The sequence below is a fragment of the Helianthus annuus genome, chromosome 15 (genome assembly GCF_002127325.2).
Source record: "Helianthus annuus cultivar XRQ/B chromosome 15, HanXRQr2.0-SUNRISE, whole genome shotgun sequence".
Classification (NCBI taxonomy): Eukaryota; Viridiplantae; Streptophyta; class Magnoliopsida; order Asterales; family Asteraceae; genus Helianthus; species Helianthus annuus.
The window spans coordinates 105,444,158-105,462,403 of record NC_035447.2 but is presented as its reverse complement, the minus strand read 5'-3'; the positions used below and the strand labels follow the sequence as shown (position 1 = coordinate 105,462,403).

At 37.5% G+C, this 18,246-nt stretch overlaps 1 protein-coding gene and 1 long non-coding RNA gene across 4 annotated transcripts; both read left to right on the top strand.

Annotated features, from left to right (window-relative positions):
* The first annotated feature begins 12,198 nt into the window (after nucleotides 1-12,198).
* Nucleotides 12,199-12,758, top strand: LOC118487507. The gene is made up of 2 exons (XM_035984402.1): nucleotides 12,199-12,453; nucleotides 12,564-12,758. The coding sequence occupies exons 1-2, from the start codon at nucleotides 12,256-12,258 to the stop codon at nucleotides 12,756-12,758; spliced, it is 393 nt and encodes a 130-aa protein (XP_035840295.1). The 5' UTR covers nucleotides 12,199-12,255.
* A 2,085-nt stretch (nucleotides 12,759-14,843) lies between these two features.
* LOC110909951 lies at nucleotides 14,844-18,033 on the top strand. 3 transcript variants are annotated; one of them, XR_004882447.1, is made up of 7 exons: nucleotides 14,853-15,151; nucleotides 15,288-15,361; nucleotides 15,890-15,966; nucleotides 16,079-16,169; nucleotides 16,648-16,759; nucleotides 16,847-16,911; nucleotides 17,739-18,012. It is a non-coding gene; the product is annotated as an uncharacterized LOC110909951 (long non-coding RNA). The 3 variants fall into 3 exon arrangements; XR_002575733.2 differs by having other exon boundaries at nucleotides 14,857-15,151; nucleotides 16,657-16,759; nucleotides 17,739-18,033; XR_004882446.1 differs by having other exon boundaries at nucleotides 14,844-15,151; nucleotides 16,079-16,759; nucleotides 17,739-18,033.
* Nucleotides 18,034-18,246: the final 213 nt, after the last annotated feature.

Genomic DNA, 18,246 nt, shown 5'->3' with positions numbered 1-18,246 from the left:
GCGACGTGAATTGCGACATGAAATGCGGGAAGATCGCCGACACAACCGCGGAATGTTTAAGAAGATGGTTGACTTGATCAAGGGTAAGGGTAAGAAGGATTATTAAATCCTTTGTTTGTTAGCTCATTTACTCATGTCCCTGCGTGGACATTTATTCCTGTATTCTACCCCTGCGTGGGTATATTTCTCTTGTTCTACCCCTGCGTGGGTATGTTGTTTCTGTTTAACCCCTGCGTGGGTTTGTTTTGTTTGTTTTGTTGTTTGTTATGTTATTTGGTTTAGCCCCTGCGTGGGCATGTTATTTGAGTTAAAGTCCCGTTTAGGGCAAAATTGTACTAGTTTACTTTATTAAAAATGGTTAATTTAAGTATTTCATTTTATCTATGTGCATGAACATAATATGCAAATAAATGAAAAATATCAAATGTTATTTTGATTTACCATTCTAATAAGAATCTTAAGAAGGTAAAACCTAGCTTGAATGTCTTATTAAAAGGCCTGGCCAATATGGTAAAACCTGGATAAAAAGATTCAAATCTCTGTTAACATCTGCAAACATGTTAGCATTCTTGACTAGCGTGATCTGTAAAATCACACATGTCACCCTTTTAGTAAATTACCTACAGATTGTATCTGTATACATGTCTGATTATGACATGATGCCTACGGGTTATGACTATGTCATATAAAACAAAAAGGCAGTTGTGGTTTATAACTCCCTGCCAAGCAAACGATTATTTGTTTAATTATACCATTCTAATCCTATAAAATTCTAAATTTAAAATTTAGAAGTTGTCCGAAGTGACTAGGCCTATGGTGCCAATATATATATTTCATTCTATGATATAGTTGCTAATAAAAGTACCGAATGAAATTAAATAAATTAACTATTATGGTTATTAATACCATGGTTAATAAATCGTCAAGAACGATAATACTGTTAGGTTTCTAAATAGACATTGTCCTTACTTTTATGTAGCTTAAAGCTACATGGCAAAATCGGAAGAAACAAACAGTCGTTCAGGGGAACACCCAGATAACACAAAGATTCATGTAACTGGTGCGGAACTGCAAGCACTAGTTGAAAATGCTGTTGCTAAAGCTATTGATAGGCAATTCAGAGAATCGAGTGGGACTCGGAGTAGGACCCGAACTGTATCGCATGTCAAGCCCAAGACTCATTCGGAGGCTCATAGTAAGCCGCCTTCTAAGAAAAATGAGCCGAAGAAGGATGATGAGGATAATCACTCCTCCAACCACAGCAGTGTACCGAAACAAGAAATCAAGCAGAAGCATGATACGCACAGTAAGTCCTGTACGTACAAGTATTTCGTTTCATGCAAACCCAGAGATTTTACTGGGGAAAAAGGAGCAGTCGATTGCATGACGTGGTTAGATGAGATGGACACGGTTGTTGATATCAGCGGGTGTGCTGATCGGGACGTAGTAAAGTACGTGTCCCAGTCATTTAAAGGAGATGCTCTAGCATGGTGGAAATCGCTCCTACAAGCTGCCGGTAAGGCCACACTGTACGATATGTCATGGGATCAGTTTGTAGCCCTGATCAAAGAAAATTTCTGCCCTCAACACGAAGTCGAAAGGATCGAATCAGATTTCGTATCCCTGGTAATGAAGAACCTCGACTGTCAGGCATATCTCACCACATTCAACCCCTTATCTCGATTAGTGCCATATTTGGTGACCCCAGAGCCACGAAGGATTGCCCGTTTTATTGGGGGTTTGGCACCAGAGATCAAGGCGAGCGTTAAGGCATCGAGGCCTACGACATTCAGATCAGTAGCTGATCTATCTCTCTCACTCACTCAGGATGTAGTCAGATTGAGAGCTCTTAAGAACTCTGAGGAGAACAAGAGGAAACGTGAGGATGACACCTCATGAAGATCGGAGAAAAGACACCGAGGGAACAACGACCACAGGAAAGGGTCGGGATTCAAGAAGGGAGATCATCAGTCGGGTGAGAAACCCAGATGCAAGGTTTGTAGGAAGCATCATTTTGGGAGATGCAGGCAGGAGTCTAGATCTCAATCGCAGCAGAAATTATGTGGAATTTGTAAGTCCCCGGATCATAAGGCATTGGATTGTAAGAGGCTTAAGGATGCAACTTGTTAGGGTTGCAATGAGAAAGGGCACATCCGGCCTAATTGCCCTAAGAACGCAAAGAAAGCCGATGAAGGAAAGAAGACCAATGCGAGAGTCTTCAAAATGGACGCCAAGGAAGCAGTTCTAGATGACAACGTCATTACAGGTACTTTTCTTGTAAATGATGTTTTTGCTAGAGTTCTATTTGATTCAGGGGCAGATAGGTCATTTGTAGATGATAAGTTCTATAAGTTGTTAAACCTACCTGTTAAAACCTTAAGAGTGAAGTATGAGGTGGAATTAGCCGATGGAACCATAGAAACCGCCTCGACTATCCTAGATGGGTGTGTTATATCCATTAGGAATCATTCTTTCCCGTTATCCTTGCTTCCCTTTAAGCTAGTTGGATTCGATATAGTGATAGGCATGGATTGGTTATCACGTAACCAAGCCCAGATTGTGTGCAACAGAAAGCAAGTGGTAGTTAAAACTCCGTCTGGTGAGTCACTCACTATCCAAGGAGATACCCAGCATGGATTGCCTGAGCAAGTGTCCATGCTCAAGGCATCCAGATGTCTACAGAAGGGATGTGTCATTTATATGGCACAAGTTACTATTGATGAGCCAAAGCCGAAGATCGAAGATATCCCTGTTATCTCAGAATACCCTGAAGTATTTCCTGAAGAACTCCCCGGTTTGCCACCGGATAGGCAAGTGGAGTTTCGAATAGGCATCATTCCAGGTGCAGCGCCAGTAGCAAGAGCACCATATAGGTTGGCACCAACGGAGATGAAGGAGTTGAGGACGCAATTGGATGATCTGTTAGCTAAGGGTTTTATTAGACCTAGCTCGTCTCCTTGGGGAGCGCCAATCTTGTTCGTTAAAAAGAAGGATAGATCGATGCGTCTGTGCATCGATTACCGTGAGCTTAACAAAGTCACTATTAAGAATAGGTATCCGTTACCCAGGATCGACGATCTGTTCGATCAGTTGCAAGGAGCAAGCTACTTTTCAAAGATCGACTTGAGGTCAGGCTATCATCAGTTGAAGGTCAAGGATGAAGATGTACACAAGACAGCGTTTAGGACTCGTTATGGACATTACGAGTTCCTAGTGATGCCTTTTGGGCTCACTAACGCACCAGCCGCATTCATGGATCTCATGAATCGCGTTTGCAAGCCTTATCTAGATAAATTCGTCATCGTCTTCATTGACGACATCCTTATCTACTCGAAGAACCAAGCTGACCATGAGAAACACCTTCGTTGTATTCTCAAACTTCTACATCATGAGAAACTTTACACCAAATTTTCGAAGTGTGAATTTTGGCTTCGAGAAGTCCAATTCCTTGGACATGTGGTAAGTGAGCGTGGTATCCAAGTGGATCCCGCTAAGGTAGAAGCAGTTATGAATTGGCAGGAGCCAAAGACTCCTACTGAGATTCGCAGTTTCCTTGGATTAGCAGGATACTATAGGCGATTCATCGAGAACTTTTCAAGGATTGCTGCGCCCCTAACTTCGTTGACTCGAAAGAAGATTAAGTTCGATTGGGGCCCTAAGCAGCAGGAATCCTTTGACATTCTGAAGAAGAAGTTGAGCAATGCGCCCGTGTTGACATTGCCTGATGGTATAGAAGAATTTGTGGTGTATTGCGATGCATCACACACTGGTATGGGTTGTGTACTCATGCAGAGGGGCAAGGTCATTGCCTACGCTTCTCGACAGCTAAAAATGCACGAGAAGAACTACACCACCCACGACTTGGAATTGGGTGCCGTTGTGTTTGCATTAAAGCTATGGAGACATTACTTGTATGGAACCAAGTGTATAATTTATTCGGATCACAAGAGTCTTCAACACTTGTTCAATCAGAAAGAATTGAACATGCGACAAAGGCGATGGATGGAAACTTTAAATGATTACGACTGTGAGATAAGATACCATCCAGGCAAGGCAAATGTAGTTGCCGACGCCTTAAGCAGGAAAGAAAGAGTGAAACCAATCAGAATCAATGCCAAGCGCATTGAAATAAGGAATAATTTGAACGAAAGGGTGTTAGCTGCACAGAAGGAAGCTGTGTTGGAAGCTAACTATCCTGAAGAGAAGTTAGGAGTAACTGAGGAGCAGTTATCCTACGACAAAGATGGAATGCTAAGACTAAACGGACGAATATGGGTTCCAGTTTATGGAGGACTTCGGGATGTTATCCTCCAGGAAGCCCACAGCTCTAAATATTCCGTTCATCCTGGAGCTGATAAGATGTACCAGGATCTAAAGGCAAACTACTGGTGGATTGGTTTGAAGAAGTCTGTAGCAGAGCATGTAGCTAAATGTTTGACTTGTGCTCAAGTCAAGGCTGAACATCAGAAGCCGTCAGGTTTGCTTCAACAACCTGAAATTCCCAAGTGGAAATGGGAAATGGTGACAATGGATTTCATCACCAAGTTACCAAAGACGAGAAAAGGAAATGATACCATATGGGTCATAGTAGATAGACTGACGAAGTCAGCTCATTTTCTACCCATCAAGGAGACGTATAGCTCCGATATGTTAGCTCAATTATACGTTGATAAGATTGTAGCGCTACATGGTATACCTGTATCTATTATCTCCGATAGAGATACTAGGTATACGTCACATTTTTGGAAAAGTTTCCAACAATCATTGGGCACTCGTTTGAATTTTAGTACGGCTTATCATCCTCAGACCGATGGTCAGAGTGAGCGTACTATTCAAACTTTGGAAGACATGCTGCGTGCATGTGCGATCGACTTGGGTGGTAGTTGGGATAAGAACCTACCACTGATTGAATTCTCCTACAACAATAGCTACCATTCCAGCATAAAAGTTGCGCCTTTTGAGGCCTTATACGGTAGAAAGTGTAGATCGCCCATCTGTTGGGCAGAAGTTGGAGATGTCCAGCTATCAGGACCAGATATCGTTTTTGAGACGACGGACAAGATCGTGCAGATTCGCGATCGTTTGAAAGCTGCCAGGGATAGGCAGAAAAGTTATGCGGACCCGAAGCTCAAAGATTTTCACTTCGATGTAGGTGATAAAGTGTTGCTTAAAGTATCGCCCTGGAAGGGGGTAATGCGATTTGGTAAGAAAGGCAAGCTAAGCCCGAGATACATAGGACCTTTCGAGATCATCGAACGTGTCGGAGCAGTTGCTTATAAGTTAAACTTGCCTGAAGAACTTAGCGCTATTCATAATGTGTTCCACATCTGTAATTTGAAGAAGTGTTTCGCTGACGAATCACTGGTTATACCGCATACAGATATACACATAGATGAGAGTTTGAAGTTTGTGGAAAAACCATTGTCGATCGAGGATCGACAGGTGAAGAAGCTTCGAAGGAAGCATGTACCTATTGTTAAGGTCAAATGGGATGCCCGTAGAGGTCCCGAATATACGTGGGAAGTGGAATCCACGATGAAAGAGAAAGACCCTCATTTGTTTCAGTAAATCTCGAGGTCGAGATTTCTTTTAAGGGGGTGAGGATGTAACACCTCGAAAATTTTCGTCCAATAATGTATTGACACGTGTCATAGACTTTGCATATGCAAAAATATACTTTAGAGGGACTAAAGTTGACAAACGGTGAAAACTATGGAACGTAAGGGTCCAAAGTGTCAACAATGGATAAATAGACTCTATGATAACCCTACATAAGGTTTATAACCTTAAACGGATGGATCATGGATCATACGAAGCGGAAATTGCACGAAAGTGAGGAATTACAAACTATAGGGGCTAAAAGTGTCAACATGTTGAATTTATACCTCTGAGTGATCTTTTGGCAGACCCGAAGCTTTGTAATGCTAAAATATACTCACTAGAATATGTGGTAAAAATTTCATGAAGTTTCGTTATCGTATGAGAAAGTTATGGCCAAAACCGTACTTGAGGGGTTAAAAGCGTCAACGTCGAATTTCATGGCTTTTCGGGTGAGCGCAAAGTTAACCGAGGACATTACCATGTTGGTAAATGTCCCAAGGTTCTTAAAAACCAAGTTTGAGGGTTTACGAGTCAAAATAAATAGCCAAAACCTCGCGTGCAAAGACAGGGACCAAAACTGCCACTTTTTAACAAAGTCTGGGAGCTGCAGACCCAGGCGGCCCGCCTGGGCAGCCTAATGCGGGCCGCGACCCGTGCCCAGGTGCAGCAATTCGCGATCAGGGGCTGTTTAGTCCGATTTTTGAGTGCTTGACAGCTTTCTCCACCTCTAAAACTCACCAATGGATGGCCAATGCATGTCTAGGACACCTGTTGCACTCTTGTAACACCTGAATTCCCCATTTAATCAGATCATTTCTTCACAATTGAGGGACTTGTGTTAGTAACAAGAACACTCACAACTTCAAGAATTCACAAGGCTTCTCCAGGGACTTTCTGATCATCAAGGCAGCCTCATAGGGATTCCTAAGCTTCATTAGGACCTTTGTAAGCATTCATATCATTCTCTAATTTGTTCTAGCTTTGATTATTAGCCAAAAGTCAATCCATTGTTCATATAGTTTGACTTTTCGATTAAACGAGTTTGGCTCTGTCATTTCTCAAATTGAAACCACTTATAAGTTGGTATTTATGTGGGAAACAAACCCTCAAAAGGGTATTCTCTGATTCCCACTCTAAGCATGCTATTTGTCGAGTCAAAGATGTTCTTAAAAAGTCAACAGGAAGTGTTTTTGCGAAATATAGCGTAAATGGTAATGTAGATGACATGCAATCAGTTTGATCATCAAAAATAACTTTATAATGAATATAAGAATGTGTTTTATCATAATCAACTCGACAATCTTTAGTATAAACTCGGATCGGAACCGAAAGTCTTATAAAACGACTTTTTCGTTGACTCTCGATTCGGATCCATGCATGCATGTTTGAGATCTGTATTAGAGTATATTTTTGACCATTTTTATTTAAGTGTAACTCTCTGGAATTTTTACTACTTGAGTCTATGCTTAACCGATTCATATGCATGTTTCCGATTTATGCTTAAAGTTGACTATTTTGCCCTTTCTGATATAAAACGTGATTTTTGGAAAAGTGAAAGAGTAGAAATCTTTATTTCTGATTTATAGACTTGCACCGAAAATTTGAGATCAGTTGGTGGTCCAGATTTTGAGTTATGGCCGATATCGTAAAACTAAAGCTTTATGTTACATAATCGGCGCATTTAGCGTATAACCTATTTAAGGCCACTTTCTGATATAAAACTTTTTACCCACTGATGTTATATAATATTTTGGGATTTTTGATGATTTTTATTTAATTTTTGGCTGATCGTATCATAGGTCGCTAAGTTGATTCGGTTAATGCCAGTTTTGACCGTTTAAGCCATAAAATGAGTTTTATAAATCCTTTAGACCCCAAACCTTTTTCTACTGATTTTATTTGTTAAACAAAATATTTTGAGCATTCTGGAAACATAAAAATCTCAGCTTTCTTTTAAAAACCCGGAAACGGCTTTAAATCGCACTTTTAAGTGTTTTTAACGCATAGTATGCGTTACACCCAAATTAAACATATAAGGTTCATACCTACTGATGTATTTAGTATATTTTTATAAAATAACAGTAAGTATAAGTTCTTGAACTCAGATTTCCAGTTTTGGCATTTTTAGCCCTTGTGAAATTACCAAAATACCCCTACGGTGCATAGTTTGATTTTAAATGATAAGTTTTGTATACGGGTCATACCCTACTGTTATAATATGTCAAACTAAGTATATTTACTGTATAAATCAGACCCGTAACTCAGATTTCCAATTAACTGTTTTATAATCTTTTAAAGGACCAAAATGCCCTTATAAGGCATAAATTGAGTTTAAATTCATTCGGGGCAATATAGAACATAACTTGCTGATATTAGATCATATTTAAAGCATATTATCTCAGGGAACTTGCATATGACTCTTTTGCCTACCCGTAACGCTCTTTTAGCATTCGGTTCGGTTTATGTAACTAGTTTGCATAAATTGACCGAAACGGGTCAAACGTTATCATTTTTGTCTCAAAATCCAGAATGTATTTAGTATACCCATATTATACAAGTATTCAAACTTGTCGGGTCTAAATCACATTCTATCCGGTCTTCGCTTAATCGTGCGCTTGAACCGTATCGTCCTTAAAACTAACCGATCAAGCTTAGGCTTAAATAAAAGACCCGTTAGGAATCTAATAGGTTATTATAAACCTTTGTTCCAGAATAGGAGGCCCAGTAAAAGCTACCTACACTTGCCAATTGTGATTCATACTTACTCAGGTAAATACTTTTTAACTTATTTTCCCTATACGGGCTTGGGGTACGGTATATAGAATACCGCTTGATCGAGCGTACAAATCTTGCACCCTTGGGTATGCAATTGGAATAATTTGATCGGCTCGTTTAAACAGTCTTGTTTTACTTTAAGCCTTTGGGGGGTTAATGACCGTGTCCCGGATATCCTTGGCATTATCTTACGAGATAGCCACGACCAGAGCACGGGGTGTAGGCGTACACCCGTCGTGTATAACTCTTTAATGTGGTGTGTCTATTAATCTTTAACTCGGACAAGATCCCGGGCTACCAAACGTACGAGTAGCATGTAATTCGTTCACAAGTTTATATTGCATAATTATCCCAAGTTATAAAAATATTTATGCCATGTGCATTTAAATCAATTTTCAATCATTTTCAAAATGAGTCAGTTAATTTGTATTTACCAGTGTAAACTGACGTATTTTCCCAAAAGGTTAAGTGCAGGTACTAAACGAAATAGGCTGGCTGTCTCCTAGAGCGTCCACAATAGTCTCGCAAGCTCGGACGACAATAAAACTGTTGAACAATTTTTCTTATTTTATTTGATCCGCCTGTGGATCCGTTTCAACTACTCGTGATATTTATTATTACATTGTATTTAAAGTTGAAATGAATCTATTCTGCTTCCGCTGTGCATTATTATATTGTGTTGTTTGTCTATGACGATGCCAACTACGTCACCATACCCCACACCGGGCCCACCGGTGACACGTGGAAATTTGGGGGTGTGACATATTATCATTTGTCATCTAAGTGAATCTTATTTGAGTAGTAACATGCCAACTTCATTAATTTTCCACTTCAAATACTTGGCAATTTCTATGGTTTTTTGAGGTTTGTTTGTTTTTAGTTCCAGGTTCTACTTTTATTTTTCCTTCTATAAATCTATAATATGCAGGGCTGTAACCGTAATGAATGAAACATTAAAGCATGCTGAATGCTTGCCGACTCGGACATGCTTTGCCATGACGCAATATTGTGAAGGAACCCTTAACGCCATCAGGTGATTGTGCAATTTTGGGTGTGTCATCGTTCCTTCACCGAATTTTGGATATGTATTTTTTTAGTTTTCTATCTTTTGAGTTTTTACTTGCAAGTCCTTATTCTAATTCAAGATAATGTGAAACATTTTTGAGTTTTTCTTTGTCGTTCCTTTGTTAAGATAATCATAAACTTTATAGGTTTCATCATTTTTTTTTAATTTTAAGAATTGTCATTGTGTTGTCTTTCATCTTTTGCAACTTTTCATTTTCTTTAACACATCCAAACATGTCTTCCATGAAATCTTTGAACAGATTATCTGGACATTGGTATCAAAAGGCGCTGGATCTGAATCTTATGCATGTTTTCTTTTGATGAGTTAGATATTGACATGATAAAAACCATGTATTTTATGTAAACAGACAGAATTAAAACTATATTGAAGCTTTGCAAATTTTTAGGCCCTTCAAAGTTGTTCATGTTCGTCAAAGCTCCTTTTTCTTTCAATATGCCTCTCCACTTTCTTCTCAAGCGTGATTATAGATTCAATAAAAAGGTAATGTTTAATTATCGGAACATTTTTATTTGAGCATGTTGATGGTTTCAAAAGACCTATATTATTTTAAGTACTTTTAGAATGACCAGCTCTTTTTAAATTATTAAATCGTATAGAGTCTTCTTTACTAATGGTTCCTCTTATGAGCAACTTTACTAATAAGTGATAACATATATATTGTATATATTCATACAAATCTATAACCTAGAGCTTGATACTGGACGTTCATATTTATTTGTTTGTTATCTATTTTTTTTTTTTTTGCCACATTTACAACTCCATATAGAGTTTCAAGTTATAGTTGCTTTTAGAGGTTGCAAGATTAGTGGGATGGGTAATTGGTCAAAACGGGTAGTAGGTTTGGATCATATGTGATGCTGTCCTTTTACAACTCTATTTAGATTTACATGCTACACTTGCATGTAGAGGTGGCAGGTTGGGTCACATGCTAAAACAATTAAATTTTAGTTGCTTAGGCAAAGCTTTTTAAAGGCATTTGGAGGAAAGGATAATAGAGTTGACCAATCAAGTCAAGGTAAGACTAACAAATTTTATCAAGCTTGGATCTTTGACTACAACAAATGATCAGTTCGAAATAAAAGCAGCCTGATATTTTCTAAATGTCGTTACAATTGATCATTTTATCTTAAGGCTTCATAATCGCTTAAATACACTAATTTGCAGTTTCTCCAATAAGTAATAAAAATTCTTCTTATTGTTGTGACCTTATAAACTCCATTTCCTTAGTCATGTCCTGAACAAAATGTAACTGAAATCTGTGGTATTGTTTTGCTTGGAGTGGTCTGAACCTTTGATCATATTTGCTTTATGCAGTAGCAACTGATCTATGAAGGACTGGAGAGGCGAAAGATCGGTTTTTCAGCATTATTCCTATCGGCACCAAAGCTGCCAAGGTATAGACCCACATTTAAAACATTCTCAAACTTACATTGCTTCATTTATTACAATTTAGGAGTATTTTGTTCAAAAAAAGACCAAGTTCTTATCAAATGGGTATAAAACACAACCCAAATGGGTTTGAGTGAAGAGTCAAAAAGTCATGACTCTTCAACTTTTAACATAAACAAACTGAGTCAGTTGAAATAGGGTTTGTATACTAATAGTTTTTCATCCATAGTTATAAACCTTTTGTAAATAAATAATGCACGAAGTGTGATAATTAAAGACAATATTATCACATTAATAACATGCATTTAGGAGTTTTATGCATAGTTATGATGAACCACAACTCAAATGGGGTTGAGTACCAGGTCAAAATGTTAAACAAGTCCTCTTAACACAACTTTTATTAAATAACCGGTGCAACAAAGATTATTATTATTACAATAATAGTTGTAATTAACTACCTATTTGATCCATTTGAGATAAGAGACAAATCACATGGTTTAGCGACTCATCTTTTGCTTATTCTAGCATCTGTCAATTTAGGAAAACCAAGATTGTAAAACATATTTCATTCCTGTTCTTTGTAGGTTATCGAGAAAGTTTTGCTAGCCCTCAACGGCACATTGAGCCAAATCGCCTTCCGTGTGACAACCATGGATGTCTCGGACTTGACCCTGAGAATTGAAAGGTCGTCTACTTATGACTAGGACAAGGCCCCCACAAAAAACTTTTGAAGGTTTGTAAAATGAAAATAATCAAATTATCTTTTATCCGTTATATAAGGTTTAATGTCGTCGGGAAAGGTGATTTGATGAAGGTTATACGAAGCCACTAGGTATTGTTTCTCGAATGGTTGGTCTACTATGGTTCGTGATGTTGGTCTGGAGGATAAAGATGTTATTGTTTTCCATGTTGTTGATGCTCAGATGCTAAAGTTCACTCCTTTTAAGGTTGATTGTCTTTCTGGTGTTAAAAACAAGTTTTTTTTGTAGAGATGTTATTTCTTGAGAACGGTAACTTGGTAATTTATACTTTACTACTTAGGATGAAGAACCAACTGACCTTTTTATTGACGATTGCATTTATTCTTTATTTAGTGGTTGCCGAAAGAGTTTATGAACAGGTATTTCAAAACCGACACTTTGGACGATAACTTTACAATTCGTTTTGGAGGTACATACATGTGGAATGTCAAAGTGAATAGGCTCTGGGGATCGAACTACTTCATTCAAGATTTCTCACAAATCAACAAAGAACTTCATCTCATATCAGGTGATGTAATCGTTTTTGAGTTGGTTGCGAGACATATTTTCAACATTCTGGTTTTCCGTCCTAATGGAATATAGTCTGTTGTTCCCGAGGTTGCCAATAGTGTTGGTGTTGAAGAAGAGGAAGACACATAACAAATGGATGTTAGTGAAGATTTGTTATTAGACGGCGAAAACCAAGACATGGAAGATGACATTGTAGACGTTGAACATGATGTGCCAGTCATTGTAGCGGATCCTGTGTTGGAACCAGACTTTGTTGACGTTCCACATATTCCGGCCGTTGTTCATCAAGCCAACCAATACGAACTAACATGGTGTCCATCTTTTCGTTTTGTAAGTTTTTCATACTCTAAATGCTTTATTTTAATATTATGTAACGCTTTGAAATTTGTATTTTGTTTATTAGTTTTTTAATTTGTTTATTTTATCGGACTGTAATGCAGCGGTTCCCAAAGGCATTTGCAGCAAATGTAGATATGTCTGTCCTTGATGAGATGGTAGTTCAAACTGAAGACGGGTTTTCAATGACACTAGAGATCCAGCAAGAAACGGCACGTTGGAAAATGGAGCTCAGTTTTTGCTGCGATATTATAGGGATCAAAACACGTTGCGAATTCTTAATCCGAACCCCTAGGTGATGTATCTATTGACAGATAGCGTCAGAAGTAAACAACTAATATCGTTACCAAGCATGTCGTATGTGTGGTAACACTTTTGGAACAATTATTACTATATATGTTTTGTTTACAAAAACATAATGTGTAACGAACATTATGTCGATGTACTTTTGGGACGTGCTCAAGTGTCTCAAAATATTAGGTTTAACAATCAAAGTTTAACGGTTCTACGTTTAAATTATTTTATGTGTTTAGTTGGTGTTTAGCCACCCGCGAAAGTCGCGGAGTCTTAGACTAGTTATATCATATTGCAAAACTAACTTGTAATTATCACTTTGAAACTTACGCTTGCATGAGTGAACGGTTGAAAATCGTCTTCAATCACTTCATCAAATGTTTGAAAATACTCATTTAAGAATATGGGGTATGGGGTTTGGGTTGGGGCGTGGGTTGGCTGAAAACGCCCAAGCCACCACTCCGGGGGCTTGGGTTGGGGCGTGGCCCCTTGGGGCGGGAGTTTTAAGCCGGGCGTGGGGCGGGCTAGTGGTCCTATGTGGTGGGCTCCTATTCGCTTGGTGGCCATATGTATTTTTTTTAAGTTTTTGTAAATTTTTTTTAATAAACTGCCAAGCCACGCCCCAACCCAAGCCCCGCCATACCCCATCCAAAGTGGGTTTGAGAATTGAGTTTTGAAATTACACGTGTCAACCCATGCCCCAAACCCCCGCCCCACCATACCCCACGGTCTAAACGTTCTTCATTGGTGTTGCATGAAATCCCACTAATTAACAGCTTCCCACTCTCCATTTCCATTTTGTACAATCAAAAACCAAAACAAAATTCCATATTCACCAATTATATCAAACAAAACTAAACAGAAACATAACACACAGATCTCATCAAAACCATATACACAAAAAAACAAATTAAAAAACACATGTCCTTTTATCAAACACCTTGCCTACACGCCCATCCCAATTTTAACAACCATTATTTACCATAAAATCAGGTGGATTGCTTGTAACTGAGAAAGCAACTAACAAATGGGTACTCTTAGATTCAATCAAAAAGCATCAAATGTAATTGAGATTATTGCACATAATAAGATATTGATATGCAGTAAATGGAATCTAAATACCACAAAGGATAAATTTACATTTGCCTGTACTTCCGTGAAATCAATTGAATTCACAATTAGGTCTAAAAACCGATAGATGATTTGATCCAAGTAATCCACAAAACTCGACTATATTATCAAAAACTTTATATGAGACTATTTATTCATTGGGGACTTTCATCGAACAGGTGCCATAAACTCTCCTTCAAATATCAACATCTGTGTTCGGAGATCGAAATCCTAAACAACCTTCCTCTGCCATAAACTCTCTCTCTCTCTCTCTTTTGAAGAAGCGTGAAGACACATAAAGCATTCATGGCCGATCAGTTCCGCTCCCCATCATAAGCCGACAGTATTTTGGATCATAAACAATGAAATCCCACAATTACTCCTCTAGTGTCTTAAAACTTTGGGGGAAATACACATTTAATCCCTCTAAAATGGCTTACACATCCTTATACATGGTGCTTCATAACTTGTAAGCATGGTAAAATTACATTCTTGTCCATCACATTACGATCTTTCAATTGCAGCATTAATCAGATGTTAATATTCACATTCAAATACATGCAATTGATGAGGGCGATGTGGGGACGTGGAAGAGGCGAAGGTGGTCGGACCGTTTCATTTGCGTCTTCAATTTATACAGGTTGGGATGACATTGAATGGGGGCATATTTGGGATCCTAGACCAAAAATTAGGGAAACAAAGCATGAGGTTGGATGGGCGTCTTAAAATTGTGAGGTGAAATTACAATTTAGTACATTGGAAATGCTTTATATATATATATATATATATATATATATATATATATATATATATATAGATAGATAGATAGATAGATAGATAGATAATAAATGAATATGGTTTGGGACACGTGTCGTGTTGTGGTGCAATCTCACTAGATTTTTGGTGAGAAAACATGGGAAAGCTTATATTCTTACACGGGATCTGAATGGCAACAACCCGGATTTTGACCCGCCAATATAAACAATCTAATTAACCTAATTCTCTAAAACCTTCATTCACAGCTTCTCCTTCACGCTTTCTCATTTGAGTATTTGACAACCCTAATACGTTTTGATGCCGCTACAATTCCTCTTGCTTTAAACCGCACGACGGTGGAACATTAAGAACCTGCAAAAGCTTCATATCTTTGGATCCCAAAACCATCGATTCTTTGTCACAAACCCTAAACCTTCATCAAATCGGTGCAACCCTAATCCTCTTCATCTCCTCCACCGTCCGTGTGTGTTTCACTCAGATTTCTTCATCGCCAACACGATTCCGTATCCAGGTAACAATCATTGTCTAATCAGCTCTGATTGATTTTGGTTATTTTAATTGTACGAAATTGGTTATTATTCTGATTTTGGCTCATGTTCAAAACCCTAATCTACATATTTCTTCATGCCGCTTTCTGATTCTCCCAGTGATGGACTTTTACTCAGAGTTTATTTACTATGGCTTGATCGTTATGGTTTCCTCCTCATCAATCCTTAATCAGGTATGATTTATTTCTTCGTACGATTCTTATTGTTGATAATTTGCTTAGATTCATTTATTATGTTCATTATATAGATATCTTGATAATTGATGAGGTTTGTGGTATCTTGATATGCATATATATGTTTTTTTGTATTATTTGTTTCATTCAAGATATTTTTTATTAAAAATGCAATTTTCATTTGTTATTCCGATGATATGATAAAAAAATATATGTCTATGAGTGTTTTGAGTATTATGACTTTTAGAATGAGTAATGACTATTTGACCCGTTAAAAATGAAAGATAACCGATATTGATCCACTTATAAGAAAATGGGCTTATATATCCATAACAGAAACAACCTACGTTTTTGGACATTATTTTTTTTTTTCAGAAAACTGGGCTATCTTTTTCGTCAGTTGACCCTGATTATGCCTACATCCAAGGAGTTGACTATGAAGTGATAATCTAAAATTGTCGTCTATTGTTTTGTGATCCTTAGTGTCTGTTTCCATCTAACTGAAAGTTTATTTCAACGACATTGCAGGTATTTTGCGGACAATGGAAAGAAAACATAAAAACATTTCATTTAGAGGAGATTCAAATTGGCTTGGGTTTAGTAAGGTACTATGATGTCTTTTCTTCTGCAACATTAAAATAGTAGATAAATGTGTTTACGCGATATAGTTCTGTACATAAAACTGGTTATGTACTGAACGGCCGTCTATATGTGCAGTGTCGGAAGAGGGATGTGTTGGGAGATGGTGTGATTCAGGCATCATTTTTATAGCCGATGTAGTCTAAAGATGAAGCCCAGGCCACCGAAGGTTAGTTGGTTCAGATGTATTTTTGTTTCTTTAGGGTAATGTAGCAGCAGTAGTGGGGAGCACAGACAAGGGCGTTGCATCAGGTTACTTCAATTTTGGTTGTGTGTTGTGTAAAATGATCATCTTTTGGATTCTATTACTTGGTCGATTTCATTTGGGTTTGATTAAGTTTTTGTCTTGACCTACAGCCTACTTTAGTGGTATTCATTCTTGATTTATGTCTGAGTTTTGCGCGGAGTTTTTTATTTGTTTATAAAATCTTAATCTTCTTCATGAAACAAATTGATAATGTTATTTACCAATTTACATCATTTTATTGTTAATTGTTAAAATGGTGGAACCGATTTAATGTCGGGGGTTAAGAAATTGATTGAGAAAATGATATTAGTGGCCATTGATTTATTTCAAGTATTCAAACCTAAAAAATGAAGTGCGGATTATTTTCATCGAGTTAGGCTTAATGTTTGCTCCAACAAAGTGTTGACAGGTTACAAGTCGTGCAAATTGATTCTGAGAAGTATATGTGTCTCAATGTGGGGCGTGGGAAGTTTATAACTGATTGTGAGCCAAATATCCAGTACTTCAGCCTGGTAAGCTATGAAACAGTGTAGATTACTTTTTTGTTCTTTTTTTTGGCATGATGGCATGGCAATAGTTGATGAAAATGGATTGTGCAGGAAATAATAAAAAGACTCTGTGTTATAAGCAACAGTATTCATTGAGTGGGCATGGACATGTTTCAGTAAGTATAAATGAATCTTGAAACATTCATCTTCTGGATTATTGCTGAAAAATCTTTAATCAAGAAGTACTAGTGAGAAATATCAATTCTTAAACAAGAGCTTCATCAGCTTAAGAGGGGGGGGGGGGGTATGGGGATGCTTATTGGTGTTAGTCTGTCGCATATAGTGAGTTTAAAACAAAAGGTAATATTTCAATTTTTGGATAATGTTTATGGTGGTTACCTATGTATACAATTGTTTTCATTTAAGGCCACATGTATATTGAAGTAAATTATAGGCCGCCTAAGTATTTGTCCAGTTTCCTTTTTACCAGTTCTGGCCAGAAACGTAATGGATGATGAAAACACTCTTTGAATTCTAAAAATACAAAGATATCTTTATATTGATATCTTTATTTGGATATTAATTTTCCATGTTTTTTTGAAGGAATGTATGTTCATTTGCATAGGGTTTAGTGTAATCCCGACATATTGTGTTGGTCAGCGGGTTTGGGTAACGGGTCAAACGTATTTTGAGGAAAATGAATTTTGCTGTTTTAATAAATAATAATTTGGCTCGGGTTAAAATGAGTCATGAAGAAAATGAGTTGTGGTCAAAACGGACTGTTTTAAAAGGTATTAATCTGGTTTGGGTCAAAACTGGTTTTGAGAAAAATGATTTCCGGTCAAAACGACTTTTTATAAAAAGTATTAATTTGGTTCCGGTTTAAAATGGGTTATGAGCAAAAGGAGTTGGGTCAAAACGAGTATATCAACTAATCTATTATCAAATCTAATCTTTTTTATGATCAATTTTGTCACATCTTTTGTGTTTAATGTATGTGCAGTTGGATAAAATCAAGAAAATTGTTGCTGAAATGGCTGGGGTGTCTATAAATGCGATCAAAATTTTCGTATCTCCTTACAGGATTTGCCCATTGGGAGCTCACATTGATCATCAGGTTGATACATATTTCTATTTACCAAATCGTTTCATATTTTCATATTTCTTTCGTTTTCTTTTTATGAATTGATAGGCTGGAATAGTGTAACACCTCGAATTTTTGCGTCCAGTAATGTGTTAACACGTGTCATTTGTTTACACGTGGCATTAATATTGAATAAAGGATTAATTTTGACAAACCTTGAAAGTATATAAATTCGAGGGTTATAAATGTCAACAAGGGTAAATATACTGAATAGCAACCCTAAATAAATGCTTGAACCTCCAAACGAATGTATCATAGATCGTACGAAAACGAAACACGAAAGAAAGTGAGAGATTACAAGCTACAGGGGTTAACTGTGTCAACATGTTTAATTATACCTCTGAGTGACCCTTTAACGTTCCCAAGG

What these genes read in the sequence shown, in the direction of transcription:
- LOC118487507 (XM_035984402.1), top strand. Translation starts at nt 12,256, where the DNA reads ATGGATGTTAGTGAAGATTTGTTATTAGACGGCGAAAACCAAGACATG. An exon ending in GGTGTCCATCTTTTCGTTTT is followed by an intron (nt 12,454 to 12,563) that starts GTAAGTTTTTCA and finishes ACTGTAATGCAG; the next exon opens with CGGTTCCCAAAGGCATTTGC.